The 15399-nt window shown below is 43.8% G+C and overlaps 1 protein-coding gene across 2 annotated transcripts; it reads right to left on the reverse strand.

The window, feature by feature from the left end:
- Nucleotides 1–1554: 1554 nt before the first annotated feature.
- TEX30 (testis expressed 30) lies at nt 1555–11233 on the reverse strand. Of its 2 annotated transcripts, XM_006266602.4 has the most exons (5): nt 10995–11222; nt 5678–5908; nt 4104–4155; nt 3421–3629; nt 1555–1984 (listed from the first exon to the last, which is right to left on the reverse strand). In XM_006266602.4, exons 1-5 carry the CDS (start codon nt 11010–11012, stop codon nt 1817–1819), a joined length of 678 nt encoding a protein of 225 aa, XP_006266664.1. In that variant the 5' UTR covers nt 11013–11222; the 3' UTR covers nt 1555–1816. The 2 variants fall into 2 exon arrangements, with proteins under 2 accessions (XP_006266664.1, XP_019342446.1); XM_019486901.2 differs by lacking the exon at nt 4104–4155 and having other exon boundaries at nt 3421–3633; nt 10995–11233.
- Between the last annotated feature and the right edge of the window lie 4166 nt (nt 11234–15399).

Here is a 15399-nt window from a genome sequence, read left to right on the forward strand (position 1 = left end):
ATGACAGTTGTATTTTATATGAAATATTATGAATGCTGTTAGCCTGGCACTCATGAACAATCCTACAACCACAAAGTATAGAGAAAAATATGGTCTGGTTGGAAATACTTGACTTTCAATAAGTCTATCTAACTGGTATTTAAAATAAAGTAAAAATAACTTGTTGATACTAGAAGCCTTTTAAACCAGTACTGATAATGCCGTGTTGGCTGCAGTCTAGTTTTACAATGCCAACTCTTACCAAGTATACTGCTTAGCTGGCTTAATATCGTAAACATAGTTAAATCACTGTTCTCTTTCCATACCAAATTTACTGTAGTGGTTTAGCAAAAAAACCCCCAAAATTAAACTCTTCTACATGGATGACAATACCATTTGTGCTGGATTCGCAGCAGCCCTAAAGCCTTATTGGACATTACACTTTTGCAGAAACATGAAAACAATGGAAAATATTCAGCTTTTGCTTTTTTTAAGCCTTGGCACTGTCAGTGACTAGGAAATGTTACTATTTCTGATAGTAAACCTGTCAGGGACCGGGCTGGTATGTTCCTTATTATCACTTTATTATGGTTAAATAAATAGTGCATGTCTGGTCTAGTCTAAGACCAAATGTATCCTAGAAATTTTGCCAATATAAAGTAAACTGAAGAGGAAAGAGAAGGAGGGGAATTTGTTGTGGTATCTGCATACCATCTGACATCTTATAGTAGATGCACAAAACTATCTGAAAGGTCTAACCAGCCAATAAAAATATAGCAGAAGTCAACAGAATTCAGCAGGAATGAAGTGAGTCGAGTCCAAAGCCATACTCTAACTGCAGTGCATTTAAAACTACTTTCCTTTTTATTTCTTTTAAATGCACTATGCACTGCAAAAAATTATGTATAGTACCAGCTCTAGAAATCCATAAAACCAGTATCATGTATTCCTCTGAAAAAAATCAGTGCTAAATACACACTCTAGTTCAAATTTTAACATCCAAAGGATTTATGATTTCTAATCTCTACCCCCCCCAAATTTTAAAGAGGTCTTATAATTTATTAGAAGTAAGGTCTGAATCTTAATTCAGTGGTTTGAGCTATTTTAGCAGAAACAAGCATTATTTTTAGTGGAAAAAAACGTTTTTCCTGGCCAAAGTAGGTGGTTAATCAAATTTAACATCATTACTTTTGTAAAATCACTTTCACATGGAAACTAAACATGTCACCCAATTCTCTACTAGTTTCCATACTGTGTTAGTAGGTTTATACTAAAATGGTGCAAAATACTATAAAACCAAAATGGTAGTATTTTATATCAGTTTTGCACAGGTGTAAATACCTGCATGAGGCAGAAGTCAAGGGAGAAACAGACCTGTAAGACCAGCCAAACTGGAAATTATTTTTCTCTAAGTTATAAATGCATAAGAAATGAGATTTAATACTCAAATTAACTATTATCTGAAATACACCCAATACAATTCTTTGGTTCCAACAGAAATTCAGTTAATTTTTCAGCAAATTTAAACTATGCAATACAAAAAAGTTTATTAGCTTGGTCAAACAGATCAGCAAATAGAAACACAGAAAAAAAGTTTTATTACTGAGCATTTTGCATGTGAGACCTTTCAAAAACGTCCTCCTTGGTAACCTTCCACTGATTTTTTTTTTCCATTCTTAAAAAAAATACTGAGCATGACAGTTACTGAATCAAACAGGACTCATTAAGTAATCACTTGTATTTGTCTGTGTTGGCCAGCTAAACAAGCCTTTACTAATCAATTATATTTTAGGGAAGGCTAATATAACAGATGTTATTTAATTGCTGGAAATTATTTTCATTCCTGCTCAATGATTTCTTGAATCCAAGAAAAAATCTCCGTGTTTATTTCCATCATGACATCATCTGCTGTTCGTCCTTTCACAGACATGCCGTGGTTTGCTTTGTCAACCCAATGGATTTTTTTAGGTACTTTTATTTTGCTTGCCACACCTTCCAACAATTTCTACAAAAGTCAAGAGGAAAAAAGATACAATTATAAGCTTGAAATTAGATCAGATTAGTTATCCTTTTGTCTCTCCTGCATATAACGGGCAGCAGTTCAAAAATCAAATGAAATTCTTCATATATTAAATAGGATTAACAAACAAGAAAATACTATATTCAACAGTGAAACCTCCTCAGAGTAATAAACTCAATTTTAGTTATTCTCCTGAAGTGAAGTATAGTTGAGATTAAGAAGACAGCTCTCTGAAACACCCTCTCAAAAACTTAACGAAAAAGAATTTATTCTTACTGTCAATAAATCAAACCACCAGCAACAAACTGGAGGAACGTGAAATATAAGAATATTTCTTTTGAGATTAGCTCCTTCTCTAAGTCTCTGTTGGACTTGCTCAATAAACAGATTTCTCAAATAAAGGATGGATGGATTTCTCAAGTTAAGAGCAAACTCCAAGCAGTTGCTTGCTAATATAATAGCCATTATATTAGCTGTAACCTCTATTTAAAATTTTAAGATCTCTCAAAAATAATTTCCTGAGCTGGACTGTTATATGCACACAGTTCTAAGTCCTAGCAAATTTTGTAAGGAGAGTACCCAACAACATATACCCCAAATCTGATTTGCTTGCATCTACTCTGTGGGAAAATGGAAAGAAGATAACTTCCAGACACTTAGCAGATAAACTGTACTTGTAACAGTATTAACACTTGGATATTTTGTTGAGTTTGGGATGCGCAATTTTTCCTCATCAGAAAACAGTAAAGTTACTACTTTGCAAAGGTACTTTGGTGGAAATAGTTTTATTTGTTCTGAAAAACATCCTGTATATATCCATCATAGCATATTGTTCACTTTGCATAATCTAAAACTTCAAGGGAGTTTTGGAACAATCAGATATATCCTCTTGGGTCTTTTTCCCCCATGTATAATAGTTTTCTCATGCAATCTGGCCCACTCCTAAAAGGCCAAAAACATGTTTAAAAGCACTTTTATAAAAGACTCAAGGATGAACTAGCAATATCCAATATCCTAGCAATGTCCAATTTCCTGGATTGTCCCAGGCATGGTGGCAGAATGGTTAAGCTGTCTTGCTATATATCCTGAAGCAAACATTCAAGCCTCATTCTGGACCTGTGCCTTTCCCCCAGTCAACCCTGCTACAAAAAAGGAAGAAAAGGCAGCTGGATGTGGATACTTGCTAGATATATTACACCCTAGCTTGCTAGAGAGTACAAAAATTGGTGTGCCCTAATCACCTAAGTCTGATTGCCCTAGGAAAAAGCAAATATGACTGACTGACTTCAATTTTCTGCCCAGAGCCTTCTCTGGTACGTCAGTGCACGGAGAAAACTTACTAACGACAGTCACAAGTTTAGATGAAGAATATCTCCCTCTCCCCTTTTCTGCCCCCTTATGGAATATGTACTGGAACTCACTCTTTCACACATCTCATCTTCTGATCCCGAGACAAACAGCACAGGGCATCTGATAAAAAATAAATCTTCATCCCGAAGTTTGGACTGAAGCTTTGGTCGATGCAGTGGATACGACAAACATATTAAACCTTGAATGAATTCATCATTGCTGTCATCCTGGCTAATCTGACGTACAACAGAGGCAGCAGCTCGTGAACCCATGGACCTACCTTCCTCCCATTTAAAAATAAAGAAAAACAATCATACCACTTTTATGTTCACACTGGAAATAAACTGTCCACTACATTAGCTAATTAATCGCAAAATATGTAATATACTAACATTATGCACATTTTGCAAAATGCCGGTAAAGGTTACTATGATACTTAAGTACTGTTTTAGACAACTTAACTGTGCCCATGTAACATTACACTATTACTAAAGAAACCATTAAAACCAATGAAGTACTAATCAGAACATATGAAAATCATAACTGTATATCTGATTTCACTTCCCTCTTTCATATCCATCCCTCTATTTTGTGTTGTATCAAACTATGGATCAAAACATAATTACAAAATTCTTAGGGTCTGCAGATTCATGGCCTTTTGCGTCAATCCAGATGACTTCTAAATTCTTCCTAGCCCTCAGGAACAGAATAATTATACAATTTATATCTTTAAGCCATTGCTGTGGCTTTTTACCTCCAAGGAAGACACCAGAAAGTGTATATTCTCCACATGACTTTAAATATTCCTAAATAAATAAGACAACGTTTAGTATTTGTTTAAAAAACAGCATTTTAAGATACTTAAAGTGTTGTATATGGAGAGTCTGATTGAAATGCCTTAAAGCACTGAAAACTACTCTAGCAGCACTCTTTAAATTAACTTTGAATGCATTATTGATATTTTTATTTCCCTTACAAGAAAATTGGGTAAGATAGATATTGTGTTCTTATAAAGTACTTAAATGCAAAGTTCCATAGAACAAGCTTACGTTAACATTGGCAAGATCTAACTTCAGTAAAATGGTGCATATATCATTAGATATATAATTAATTGTGATATCAGTGTGTAAAATCTGGTGGCTGGATTGTGCTTTTTACTCGGCTAAGTAAATCTCCCTTTCTAGGCATACCTGAAGCCTGAATTTGAAGATCTGATGAAGAATATGGACTCTGATGCAGAAAATGGCCATCTCCCATCTACTGGTTAGAGTGGATGACTAGACCAGGGGGCAGGAATGGGAGATAAGCTGTGCATTTTCAAGAGCTGCACTCCCTCCTATATATCCCAGAGCAAGGGAAGAATTGCAGCCCTTTAAACATGTCTTCCTTAAGACTCAATCTAGTCCTTAAGTTACTATTGAAGGATGTTGATTTTAACATAAACTGATAACACAAGAATACCTTAATGAAGGGGTGGTCAAAATACAGTCTGTGGGCTGGATTTGGCCGTCCAAGTTATCATATCCAGCCCATGGGTGGGCAGCCACCACCTTATGGGATCTGGCCCACAGGTGGCTGGCGGCTCCAGCTGCCACGTGGTGCTGAGTAAGCACCTGGGACAGCTTCTGCTACATGCAGCACGTGGGTAGGACTGCTTTTGTCCAGTGCTAATAAGGCAGCAACAGCTGTGGACCTGGGCAGATGCCTCAATCCCCATCTGGAACCTGCTGGGCATCTACAGTTGATGCTGGCACCTACCCACGACTGCTTCCACAGCATTGGGCTGGTAGTGGCATAAGCTGCAGATGGAGTTGGCAGGTTCTGGGTGGGGACTGAGATCTGCTACAGCTCTGGGCAGTGGTTGGGAGTGGGGAGAGAGGGAGAAAGATGGAGAATCAGTATATGCTACAGTTCTGGGGAGGGAGAGGAAGAGGGAAAAGATTGGGGCATGCTACAACTCTGCGGAGGGGGAGTGAAGGGGGAGAGAGAGAGGGAGGATCAGGGCATGCTACATATGGGGAGGGGGAGAAAGAGAGGACTGGGGTATGCTACAGCTCTGGGGAGAGAGGGAGAGAGAGAGAGACATGGCCCTTGACAGGACACCAAAACTCATGTGGCCCAGAGGACACCAAAGCTGATTAAGTGGCCCTCCAGCCAAAATAACTGCGTACTGTGCCTTAATACCTGGCAGTAACACAAAAAATATATATATATACAATGAGTATATTGTGGTGTGTAAATGGATTTTGATAAAATTAAATTGAAGTAGCTTCTAACATGGTTGTCTGAGTTTTCCAGATTTTAAAACAGAATCTAGTAATTTCTTACCACAACTCTTTTATATGCTTTAGTCCGATAGGTAATGTTAAGCCCTTTACAGGTAAATCGCAGGCACAAGACTCCATGAGAAGCAAGGTAGGTTACCAAAGAAACTAAATGAGGGAAATTCATGTCTCCTCCAGCTCCATGGGTAAGAATCACACCGTGTGTTGATATCCTCTCTGGGACAGAAAATATGGCATCTAAATATTTATTTCCAAAAGGTATTTTCACTTTAACCTAGAAATAAAAATAGTAAAAATAAAGATAGAACTATTTCCAATCTGTACATTCTGAATGTCAATGCTATAGATAGAGTAATTCATTTATCACACCACTTTTTACTCTGACAAGAAGGAATGAAAGTGGTCTTGTGATTAACAGGCTAGTGATCTGGTTTCTTCTATTTCTGTCTCAAAGACTTTCTTGGGCAAGTCACCTAATCACTCTATGCCCTAGTTGCCCCATGTGTAACTGAAGATAATTAAGCTTCCCTAACTTTGAGCATGTTTTGAGGTTTACAAAATTTGAAATATAATTTATATAAAAATACTAAATTCCACTGTTTTCAGGCAATGATAGCTGCCTTGATTCCCTCAACAGTTTTTGTCATTTTTTATAATCACTATTTTTTATTCCTAGAAAATATAAAACATTTCACTCCCCTCTTGCTGCCTTAGACAACATACCCAAATGACAAAGGAAACTGAAGAGGACCCTGGTCTTCTGACAGATTTGCAAAGGCATCACCTTTGTTTGCACAGAGCCCTAAACAAGTCAGTATGGCTCTATGCAGATAACAAGGGTCCATCCATGCTCATCCAGCTGCAGAATCAATATTCCCTTTTATTCGGGGGGGGGGGGGGGGAGTATAACTGATTATGTGCAGTGTGGTCATGAAAACAGAATATAATCAACCTAAATCCATCCATTAAAATAGCTTTTTCTGCACTTCATATAAGTAAAAATTTCCAGAAATACAAGCTGCTTGCAGACGTAAAAAAAAAAACCCAGCAAAAAAAGCGTGCTTACTTTAAACTCAGTGCACCCCTACCCCAAGCCCAGCGCAAGGCCAGAAGATGCAGTGCGCTGGGCACTTTAGTAGGGCTCTTTTGATGCTTGTATCTAACAGCTGATCGAATCAATTTTAGCTAAAAGCAACAAAAAGTCCTGCTGAAGTGCCTGATCTATACAGATGCTGCAGAGCTGGGTCGAAGCAATGCATCACTTCTTTCAGGAAAGCATGTATGTGCATGTGTTTAAGCCATGTATCTTATATTCTGGTGTCTTTAGCAAATATTTAAAAAAATGAAAATATGAAGAAGGAAGAAAAAACCCACCAACTTTCAAATTACACAGCAGTAACTGACTATAGGAGGAAAAAATGGCAAATGTAATCCATAAATATCATTCCTCAAATAATATCTCCCTTCTTGAAAGCCCAGGTATAAATTTAATTCTTGCAGCTTCCCCTGAAAATTTAAGCTATTTTGATCCAGGGACACAAAGGAAGTTAGGGAATTCCAAAGCTGACCTTGCTCTGTCTTTTCATAAGGCTGAGTTTTATGATGCGCCATGTATAAAATATTCTGCAAATTATTTAACAAGCTAATTTTACATTAGTAAATAATTTGCATAACACCGTAGACTTACAAGCTTCTATGTAATGTATTACTCTACTCCATGATCATCAGTGGCAGTAAGGTACAGAGCTGAACAATACTTGGCAGCTCAAACTAGTAGATGTTCATTCATGGGTGTTAAGATAAACTAAATGGGAAAGTGGATGTTGGGACTGCAGGATGAACAAGGAACTGGGAATTAGGGCTGTGCAAAATTTCACCGGCAGTTTTGTTTCAACGCTGTTTTGACTTGTTTTGAGGTTGAAACAGCAAAATCAAAACGATACAGAGAGCTTCAAAACAGCCTCAAAACGAAACGAGGCAAGTCGACATGTTTCAAATTTTTCAAAACGTTTTGAGTTTCGAAGCTCAAGCTGGGCTTGCCTGCAGGGAAACAGAAACTAAAGTAAGGAGAGGGAGGGGAAAGAGGGGGGAAGGAGCACTCTCATTATTGACGGTGTAGCTGGCCAGTGACTGTCATCCTTTCCTGAGGTCCCTTCCAATCCCAGTGCTCTGGGGGAGGGATGGAAAAACTACATAAAAAGCAGCATTGTTTGAACTGCCCTGCTTTCTGCCTTGGTGTCAGTTGAGTGAGGGTTCACCTTAACACACACACACAGAGTATCACCCACCCATGTCATGAGTTTTGCCTGTCAGCAGCTAGAGGTACAGGGCCCCAGAACACAGACTCCCCCTGCACCTGTCTCTTTGAGAGCCAGCAGGCTTCGTGGCTGCGGCAGGGCCTAGCAGGCCTGCAGTTTTCACCCCCCTGTGCCCCAAAACAGACACAGTCTCACAAGCACCCATGTCATGAGTTTTGCCTGTCAGCAACCAGAGGTGCAGGGCCCAAGAACCCAGAAGCCCCTGCACCTATCTCCTTGAAAGCTGGCAGGCTTTGTGGCCTCAGCAGGGGCTATCATGCCTGCACTTTTCACCCTGCTGCACCATAACATACACACAGTCACCCCTCCAGTTTCCCTGAAACCCCTGCACCTATCTCCTTGAAACTTGGCAGGCTTCATGACCTCAGGAGCTACCATTCCTGCAAGTTTCGTCCAAATCAGGCCAGAAATGACAGTTATAGGCTGTTTCGAGCTTCCCCATTATAGCTTATGTGTAACAGTTTAGCTGTTACGTTGAAACAGCTAAACTGTTTCGATTAAACGAAACGGAACAGCAGTTTCAAATTGAAATGAAGTTTGAAACAAAACGCTGTTCCATCAAAACGCAAGTCGAAACAGAATGGTGCCATTTCGCACAGCCCTACTGGGAATTAGAGGTGTGTTGCAGGTGTTATGGCTGGTCAAGCTGAATGTTTCCTGTTGGAAGCCTGGCTAGTACTAGACCCCTTACCCTATGCTATTCCTCTTACAGATGCCAGTTACTCTCAACCACTCATTCACAGCTGTAATCAAACAGTTAAGAAAAAACAGGCCTGTCTTTCTATTCATCAAGCGTTAGTGATGGTTCCAGCGACCAAAACACACACTTGAAGACTAATGCCTATAGTCCACAGCACAGCTGGTAGGTTGGAATATATAATTTGGCAGCTAAATGCATGAGAGCAACATCAGATTCATGACACCTGTCAGCCCTATTTTTTCACATGTCAAGGGAACTTCACTTCCACTGCTTTCACAGACCCCAACTATAGCTTGACATGGGTCTGTCAAGTAGGAAGGTACCAAGACATTCACGGTTTAAAGTCAAAACTAGCCATTAACCCACAACAGCCAATGAAGATCAAGGCAATGGAACTCACTGTGAAACACAAATGTCATGAGCCACACTGGGATAAAGACTACTGAACCAATCTATAAAATGGGTACTTAAAGTGATCACAGTGTCTAAGCAACTCACAAGCTTTGTTATGAGTTTAGATTCTTCCTGAGAAGGAGGAATACCATTATCCCTACTGGGATGTAGGGCTATAGAACAGACTACATAAAAGCCTACGCTGGAGCAGATTTGAGCCCAGGTCTGTCTGAAAACCTTGATTAATGAACACTGGAGCAATCTGTTGTGTCTTTTTAGGTGACAAAGCATGAATGGTGATAGTGAAGCATGGGAAAAAACCTGCAATTTTTTGTCTACATGAAAAAAAAAAGCCAGTTGTCCAAAAACTGCAATAATACAAAGCAGTGGTGTGTGAGGTTTCAAACACAAAAGGAGACAAAAAAAGATGACTCTCTCAGATTTTTCTCTTTCTTTCTGGGAAACATTTCTTTTGCTCAGCATTTTTTGTAATAAAACCTGACCTTTCAGTTGCATTGTATCTGGCAGCGTCCTTTACAGGCTTGAAAATCTTAAACAGTGAAAACTGAACTTCAGCACTCTTGGCAGTCAGACTGAACTGAGTCCTAGGGTTCAACGGTCAGCAGGTCCTAGCCCCCTATCATTTACTATTAAGCAGAAGGCAGGGTAGTGATGCATCTCATAGACTGACTCAGTCAATGTAATTTTTCAACAACTGGCTTTCTTCTTTTTTTTAATGTAACCAAGAAGTTGCAGGTTTTTCCCAAGCTCACTGCCAGCATTCATACTTTGTCACCTAAAAAGATGCAACAGGATGGGCTGGTGCTTAAAGCAGCAGGTGTTAATCAAGGTTTCCAGAGACCTAGGCTCTAGTCTTTACTCCAACATAAACTTCCTAACAGGCCCATGGGAGGGCAAGGGTTGGAGGGGCAGGCTGCACAGGGACACATAGTAAGCAGCAAGAGGGACAGGTTTGGGGTTGGGCACAGGCACAGGAGGAGGAAGGGGCAGGAAGGGAAAGGGAAGGGGTCCAGTTCCTTTCCCTCTGCTACTGTTTCCTGTCACAGCAGTGGCGGGGGGTTAGGGGGTGGGGTGACAAATTTAAGACAGCCTTCTAATTAGGTTCCATACGTGGAAAATTAGGACATTTATAATTTTCCACACACCAAATTTAATTCTGGGGTAGGGTGTCTTAAATTCAAAGTCAACTTGGATTCGGGTATATACAGCAGTCTGTCCACATGCCAGTTCTCAAGGGGGCGGGGCATGGACGACTAAGCCGCTTCACAGGAAGAACCTGAACTCCTTCCCAAGGCTGTGAGTGGCATTGGTGCCACAATCCTTCTACCGCTTTCATTAGCCCTGGGGTGTCAAACACATGGCCTGGGGGCTGGATCCAGCTGAAGGAGCCCTGCCTGGCCTAGCTGCTTACCAACAGGATGCTGCAACCTGTGGGCACAGGGTGGCATTGGGGTGGCAGTGGTGGGACACCTGGCTGTGATAATGACCTGTGGGCAGCGGCAGGGGGAAGCAGAAGATCGCTTGGTGGCAGTGACGGGACACGGGGTGGTGACAGTTCCTCCACTCCGCTGTGCCAGGGAGAGCGAGAGGCAGAGTCACCTACCACCATCCCCGCCTCCTTGTGCCTTGGGATGGATCCAGCCCGGCAAGGAGCCCCCTGGCCAGAGACACAAGGCAAGCTAAGCTCGACACCCCTGAATCAGTCCACGAGGTGCACCTCCTCCCTGCCACCCGTATGCCTAAGATCCAAGGGGGTCTCAACTGCCTCAAGGTGCAGCCCTCCCCCTAGGCTCCTCAGCACCACCCCCAGCGGGCGGGGCCTGCACTGAAGTCGTCACGTGACCAGCGGTCGGTGGGCCGTTGGGGAGCCGCCGCCCCTCCTCCCTGCGCGCTGAGGGGCCCCGCAGGGCAGGGATGAGGGCACCCACCTCCCCGTAACCGCCCATCGCCGGCGGACACTCGGGCGAGGCGGAGCCTGCGACCACCCCAGGCGAGGAGGAGGGACTAGGGCCCCTCGCTCACGCGGCCAGATCCAGATCAGAGAGCCCTCCACTGCAACAGGTCACTACCGCCCCAGGGCGCATGCGCAGAGTTGGCCCACGCCCCCGAGCAACCGGCGCTGCGTGATCGTTGAGCCCGCCCTTTTCCTAGACTTCGCGCGGGCGTCGCGGTTGGCGGCTTTTTCGGGGCGAGGTCAGCACAGAGGGGAGTGAGTGTTGGGGTGCAGCTGCGCGAGGAGACTTAGAACTGAGGAGACTGCGCCAGAAGGCATCGCCGTTATCCGGGAGCTCGAGGCCGCGCTCGCGCCAGCCCAGCCGCCCCCTGCCATGCAGGGGGAAAAGAAGGGAGGAGGGCGCTAGCTGAGAGGCAGGGATGGGGTGGGGAAGGCATGAGAATTACACTCTTCGCATTGTCGGGAATACCCTTCACAACCTGAGGAAGAAGGTTGTCTTGAGTTCATCCTGAGTATCTAGTGAGGCAGACAGGGTTCTTTGGATAAATCTGATCTCTTCTATTAGACCAATGCGAATAGTTAGGAAAATTCTGCTTAGCATCCGGCCGGGTATAAACCCCTGTGCTAGGCAGAGGAAGCATCTGCAGTTGGTGTGTGTTCTTCCCGGATGGATACAAGCTATCTCCCTCAGAAATCCTGGCCTGCTATTTTTAAGGCATTGAGCAGTGGTCTGTATCGCTGCCATAATTGCCCCATATAATGACCTGTGCAATGACCCAAAGATGATGCTTTATCCACTTGTTATCCCAGGCTCGTGAACAGCAATTCAAAATGGATTTGCCGGGAAGGCTTCATCATCAGGGCTTTTGGGATAGAATGAAACTTAGGAAATGGCTTGCGCAACTCGCCCAGTCAAAATGGCCCCACGCCATCCAGAAAATCATTCTTAGAGATGCTGAGCTTGGTGACTTGCACTTGGATGTAGATGCGGATGTGCGTGAATCAGGTACGCTGTGGTGTCCAAATAGAGAAATATAGGCTTAGTTAAGAGCTATGCTCAAAGAGGGGTGTAAAGCCTAGGGTTGTATTACACAAATTAGCATCAGGCAACGAACTGGATCAACATAGTTCATCTGCTCTGTTTGCAAACACTATGTGGTGATACTTACAAATGCGCAGTGCTGTCATTACAGCGTTTTTTGGTTTGTGTATTGCTAGGACATCCATCTTATAAAATAACGTTAAACCATTGGTATGTTTGTGACATGCCCAGTATAAAATTCTTGACACAGAAAAATACAAAAATCTTATTAAAATAGTTCTCAAGAGTGGATTTAATTGAGAAACTCCTGAATTGTGCCCCTCTGGATAAATAAGCAGTGAGAAATAATTGTCCTACCAGAAACATGGACTGGAGCTCTACCAGGAAGGCTGAAATGGGACTATTGGGGGGTTACAAGATACAAACTGCCTGTACACAAAAGACATTTTTGAAGCAAATTACATTCAAATAATCACATTGGTTCTCTGTCTCATCCCTCCACAGCTTAAGTTGTGAAGCATGCATTCATTTTAATTTCCATTTTCTCTTAACTTTAATTTCAATTTGATATACTCTTGGAAAGGCTTTATTAACTATGTGGTCTGGGCCTAGCAGGACTGTCACAGGCCAGCTGGGCACTGTTAGTGTATCAATTTAGTTGCAGGCTGACTGGGTGCTGCAACTTTATCAGCCACTGGGCTGTTTGGTTTGAGATCAAGGAGGCAGAGTTGGGAGTGAAGCAAAGGCAAATTTATTATAGCTTACACCAGGCTTGTCCAACATATGGCCTGTGAGACGCCATATGGCCCACCAAGCCATTTTATCTGGCCCGTGGCAGCGCAGAGTGCAAAGTCACTAGCGTGGAGCCGCAGCGGCGGTGGGGCCGCAGCGAGGCGGGCAGGGCCAGCCCGCGGGTCCCAGCCAGCAGCGAGGGGAGGGGAGCTGCTTACCCCCGCGGGGCCCAGGGGAGCGACCCTGCGCAGGAGGCCAAGCAGCGGCCTCTGGCGGTGCCGGCCCATGCCTGCCTCCTCACCCGCCTGCTTCAAGCTAGCCCCGCTGCCCTGCCCCACAGCAAGGCAGCGCCTGCTCCCCCGGCCAGTGTCCCCCCAGGCGCTGCAGCTCTCTGGGCCTGGCTGCCTCGCTGCGGCTCAGGACGAGCCTGCACCGGTCAGTCCCGAGTGGCACGAGGCTCCGCTGCCACTTCTGCTGGCCAGTGCAGACCTGGCCGGCCTCCTGCCATCCCCAGCAGAACATGGGAAGCCGGCTTCAGCTTCATGCTGCTTTTCCTGGCCGGTGCCGACCCGGTTCTGCCCAGGCAGGTCCTGCAGCACCATGTCAACCTGGGCACGGCACTGGCAGGCCAGGTGGGCCCCAAGTTAACCCCGGCCTGGCCCCGTGGCTTCTCCAGCACCAGGTCAACCCAGTTGTAGCCAAGCGGCTCCTGCAGCACCATATCAACCTGGGCATGCATGCCATGTCAACCAGCACCATGTCAACCCCTGCAACTTCATTGGTGTCAGAGGTCATGTGACATCACTTCCTGATATGATACCACTTCCTGTGACGTCTTTGAATATGGCTCGCCAACCCACTGAGTGATAAAAAGTTCATGATCTGGCCCCACATTCAAAAAGGTTGGACACCCCTGGCTTACACACACAACAGTTAACAGAAAGATAAATGCGATAAGCAGATAATGCAGTATTAAAGAGCTAGTGGTAAATAATAATAACAAAATGATACTCCCCCTCTATGCAACATTGGTCAGGCCACAATTGGAGTACTGCATCCAGTTCTGGGCACCGTACTTTAAGAAGGATGTGGCCTGTCCTTGAGAGGGTTCAGAGGAGGGCCACCCGCTTGGTTGGAGGGTAGCAGGACAGGCTCTATGAGGAGAGACTGAGGAACTTGAATGGAGCAAACAGAGGCTGAGGGGAGATTTGGTGGCTGTCTACAAACTGGTTAGGGGAGATCAGCAGCAAATAGGAAGGGCCCTGTTCCCCCCAGCACCACCTGGGGTGATGAGGAACAATGGCCAGAAGCTACTGGAGAATAGGTTCAGGTTAGCGATTAGGAGGCACTATTTCACTGTTAGGGTGGGAAGTGGTCCTTGCTCCTACCTTGGGTAAATTAAAAAAGAAGTTGAATGAACACCTGTCTGGGGTCATGTGATCCCAGCATGTGCTCCTGCCAGTGGGGGGGGGTAGGGGGAGGTCAGACTAGATGATCTGTTCAGGTCCCTTCTGACCCCAAACTACTATGAAACTATGAAAATAACAACAGATAGATGAATCTATTCTGTCACAGGCCAGCTGGGCACTATGAGGTTACCAGCCACTGGGCTGTTCAAAACAACAGATAGACAGATATGGGTTGGCAACTTATCGATAGTCCCTTGATGCCAGGTGCGCGCCAAGTGATTCCAGCGAAGTCAGGCATCCCCAATCGACGCTGTTGGAGGGATTACTAGGGAAGGTCCCTTGATCAGGATATGATCCTCACTCACACCAGGAGTCTGGGCTTGGAATAGCAATGACCACTCTGTTCCCTCCTTCCTGCTGGTCACCTGACGCACGCGCTTTTTATACCTAGTCTTATGCTAATCTGTTGGCTTTAGAGCCACACACAATCTTGCCCTATAGCTGTTATCCTGTGGAACTGAAAGGTGTTAAAAATGATCATAAAAGGTTACTACCCAGACTCAGGTTTATCCAATAAGCAAATTACAATGCAGCGTTTTTAGATTTGAAATTAACATTACTAAACCCAACCCTTTTAGATTTTTCTGAATATTCTTTCTTGAGATGTGCTTTCTTGGAATGTGTTGGGTGTGCCAGGTGGTTGGATCCAGTTTTTATCATCAAGGCTGAACCCTGAGCAAAAACCATTAGGTCAGCTAATCTTGCAGCTACAGCTTTGCCTTTGGGGCCCAGTCAGTTCCACAAGCAGTTAGTTTTAACGTTTTGGTTAAACAGACAAGTTACATTTGCGGGTTACAAACTTACAAGCTTTATATTAGGTAAAAATTCCAAATGCCTCCAAGAAGCACATATTTATTGCTTATTAATCTCTTTGGTTCTGGCCGCCACACAGGGCCTGTGCCAAAGCATGTGGTTTTTTGAAAAGTGCTTTGTACATGACTGTCCCCAACATTCCAATCTACAAGATGTTTAAAGTGTTCATAGTGCTTGTCCATGTTCTTTTGGGAAGTTTCTAGTGCTTGTGCTGCTTGTAGGTGGCTTTCTTGTGCTGCTTTCAGCATAATCTGAAACCACTCATCAGTAATAATACAAGGCTCAATCTTTTTAGGTACATGAGTATGTATCCAACATTGCTC

The sequence above is a fragment of the Alligator mississippiensis genome, chromosome 1 (assembly GCF_030867095.1).
Source record: "Alligator mississippiensis isolate rAllMis1 chromosome 1, rAllMis1, whole genome shotgun sequence".
In the NCBI taxonomy this organism is placed as follows: Eukaryota; Metazoa; Chordata; order Crocodylia; family Alligatoridae; genus Alligator; species Alligator mississippiensis.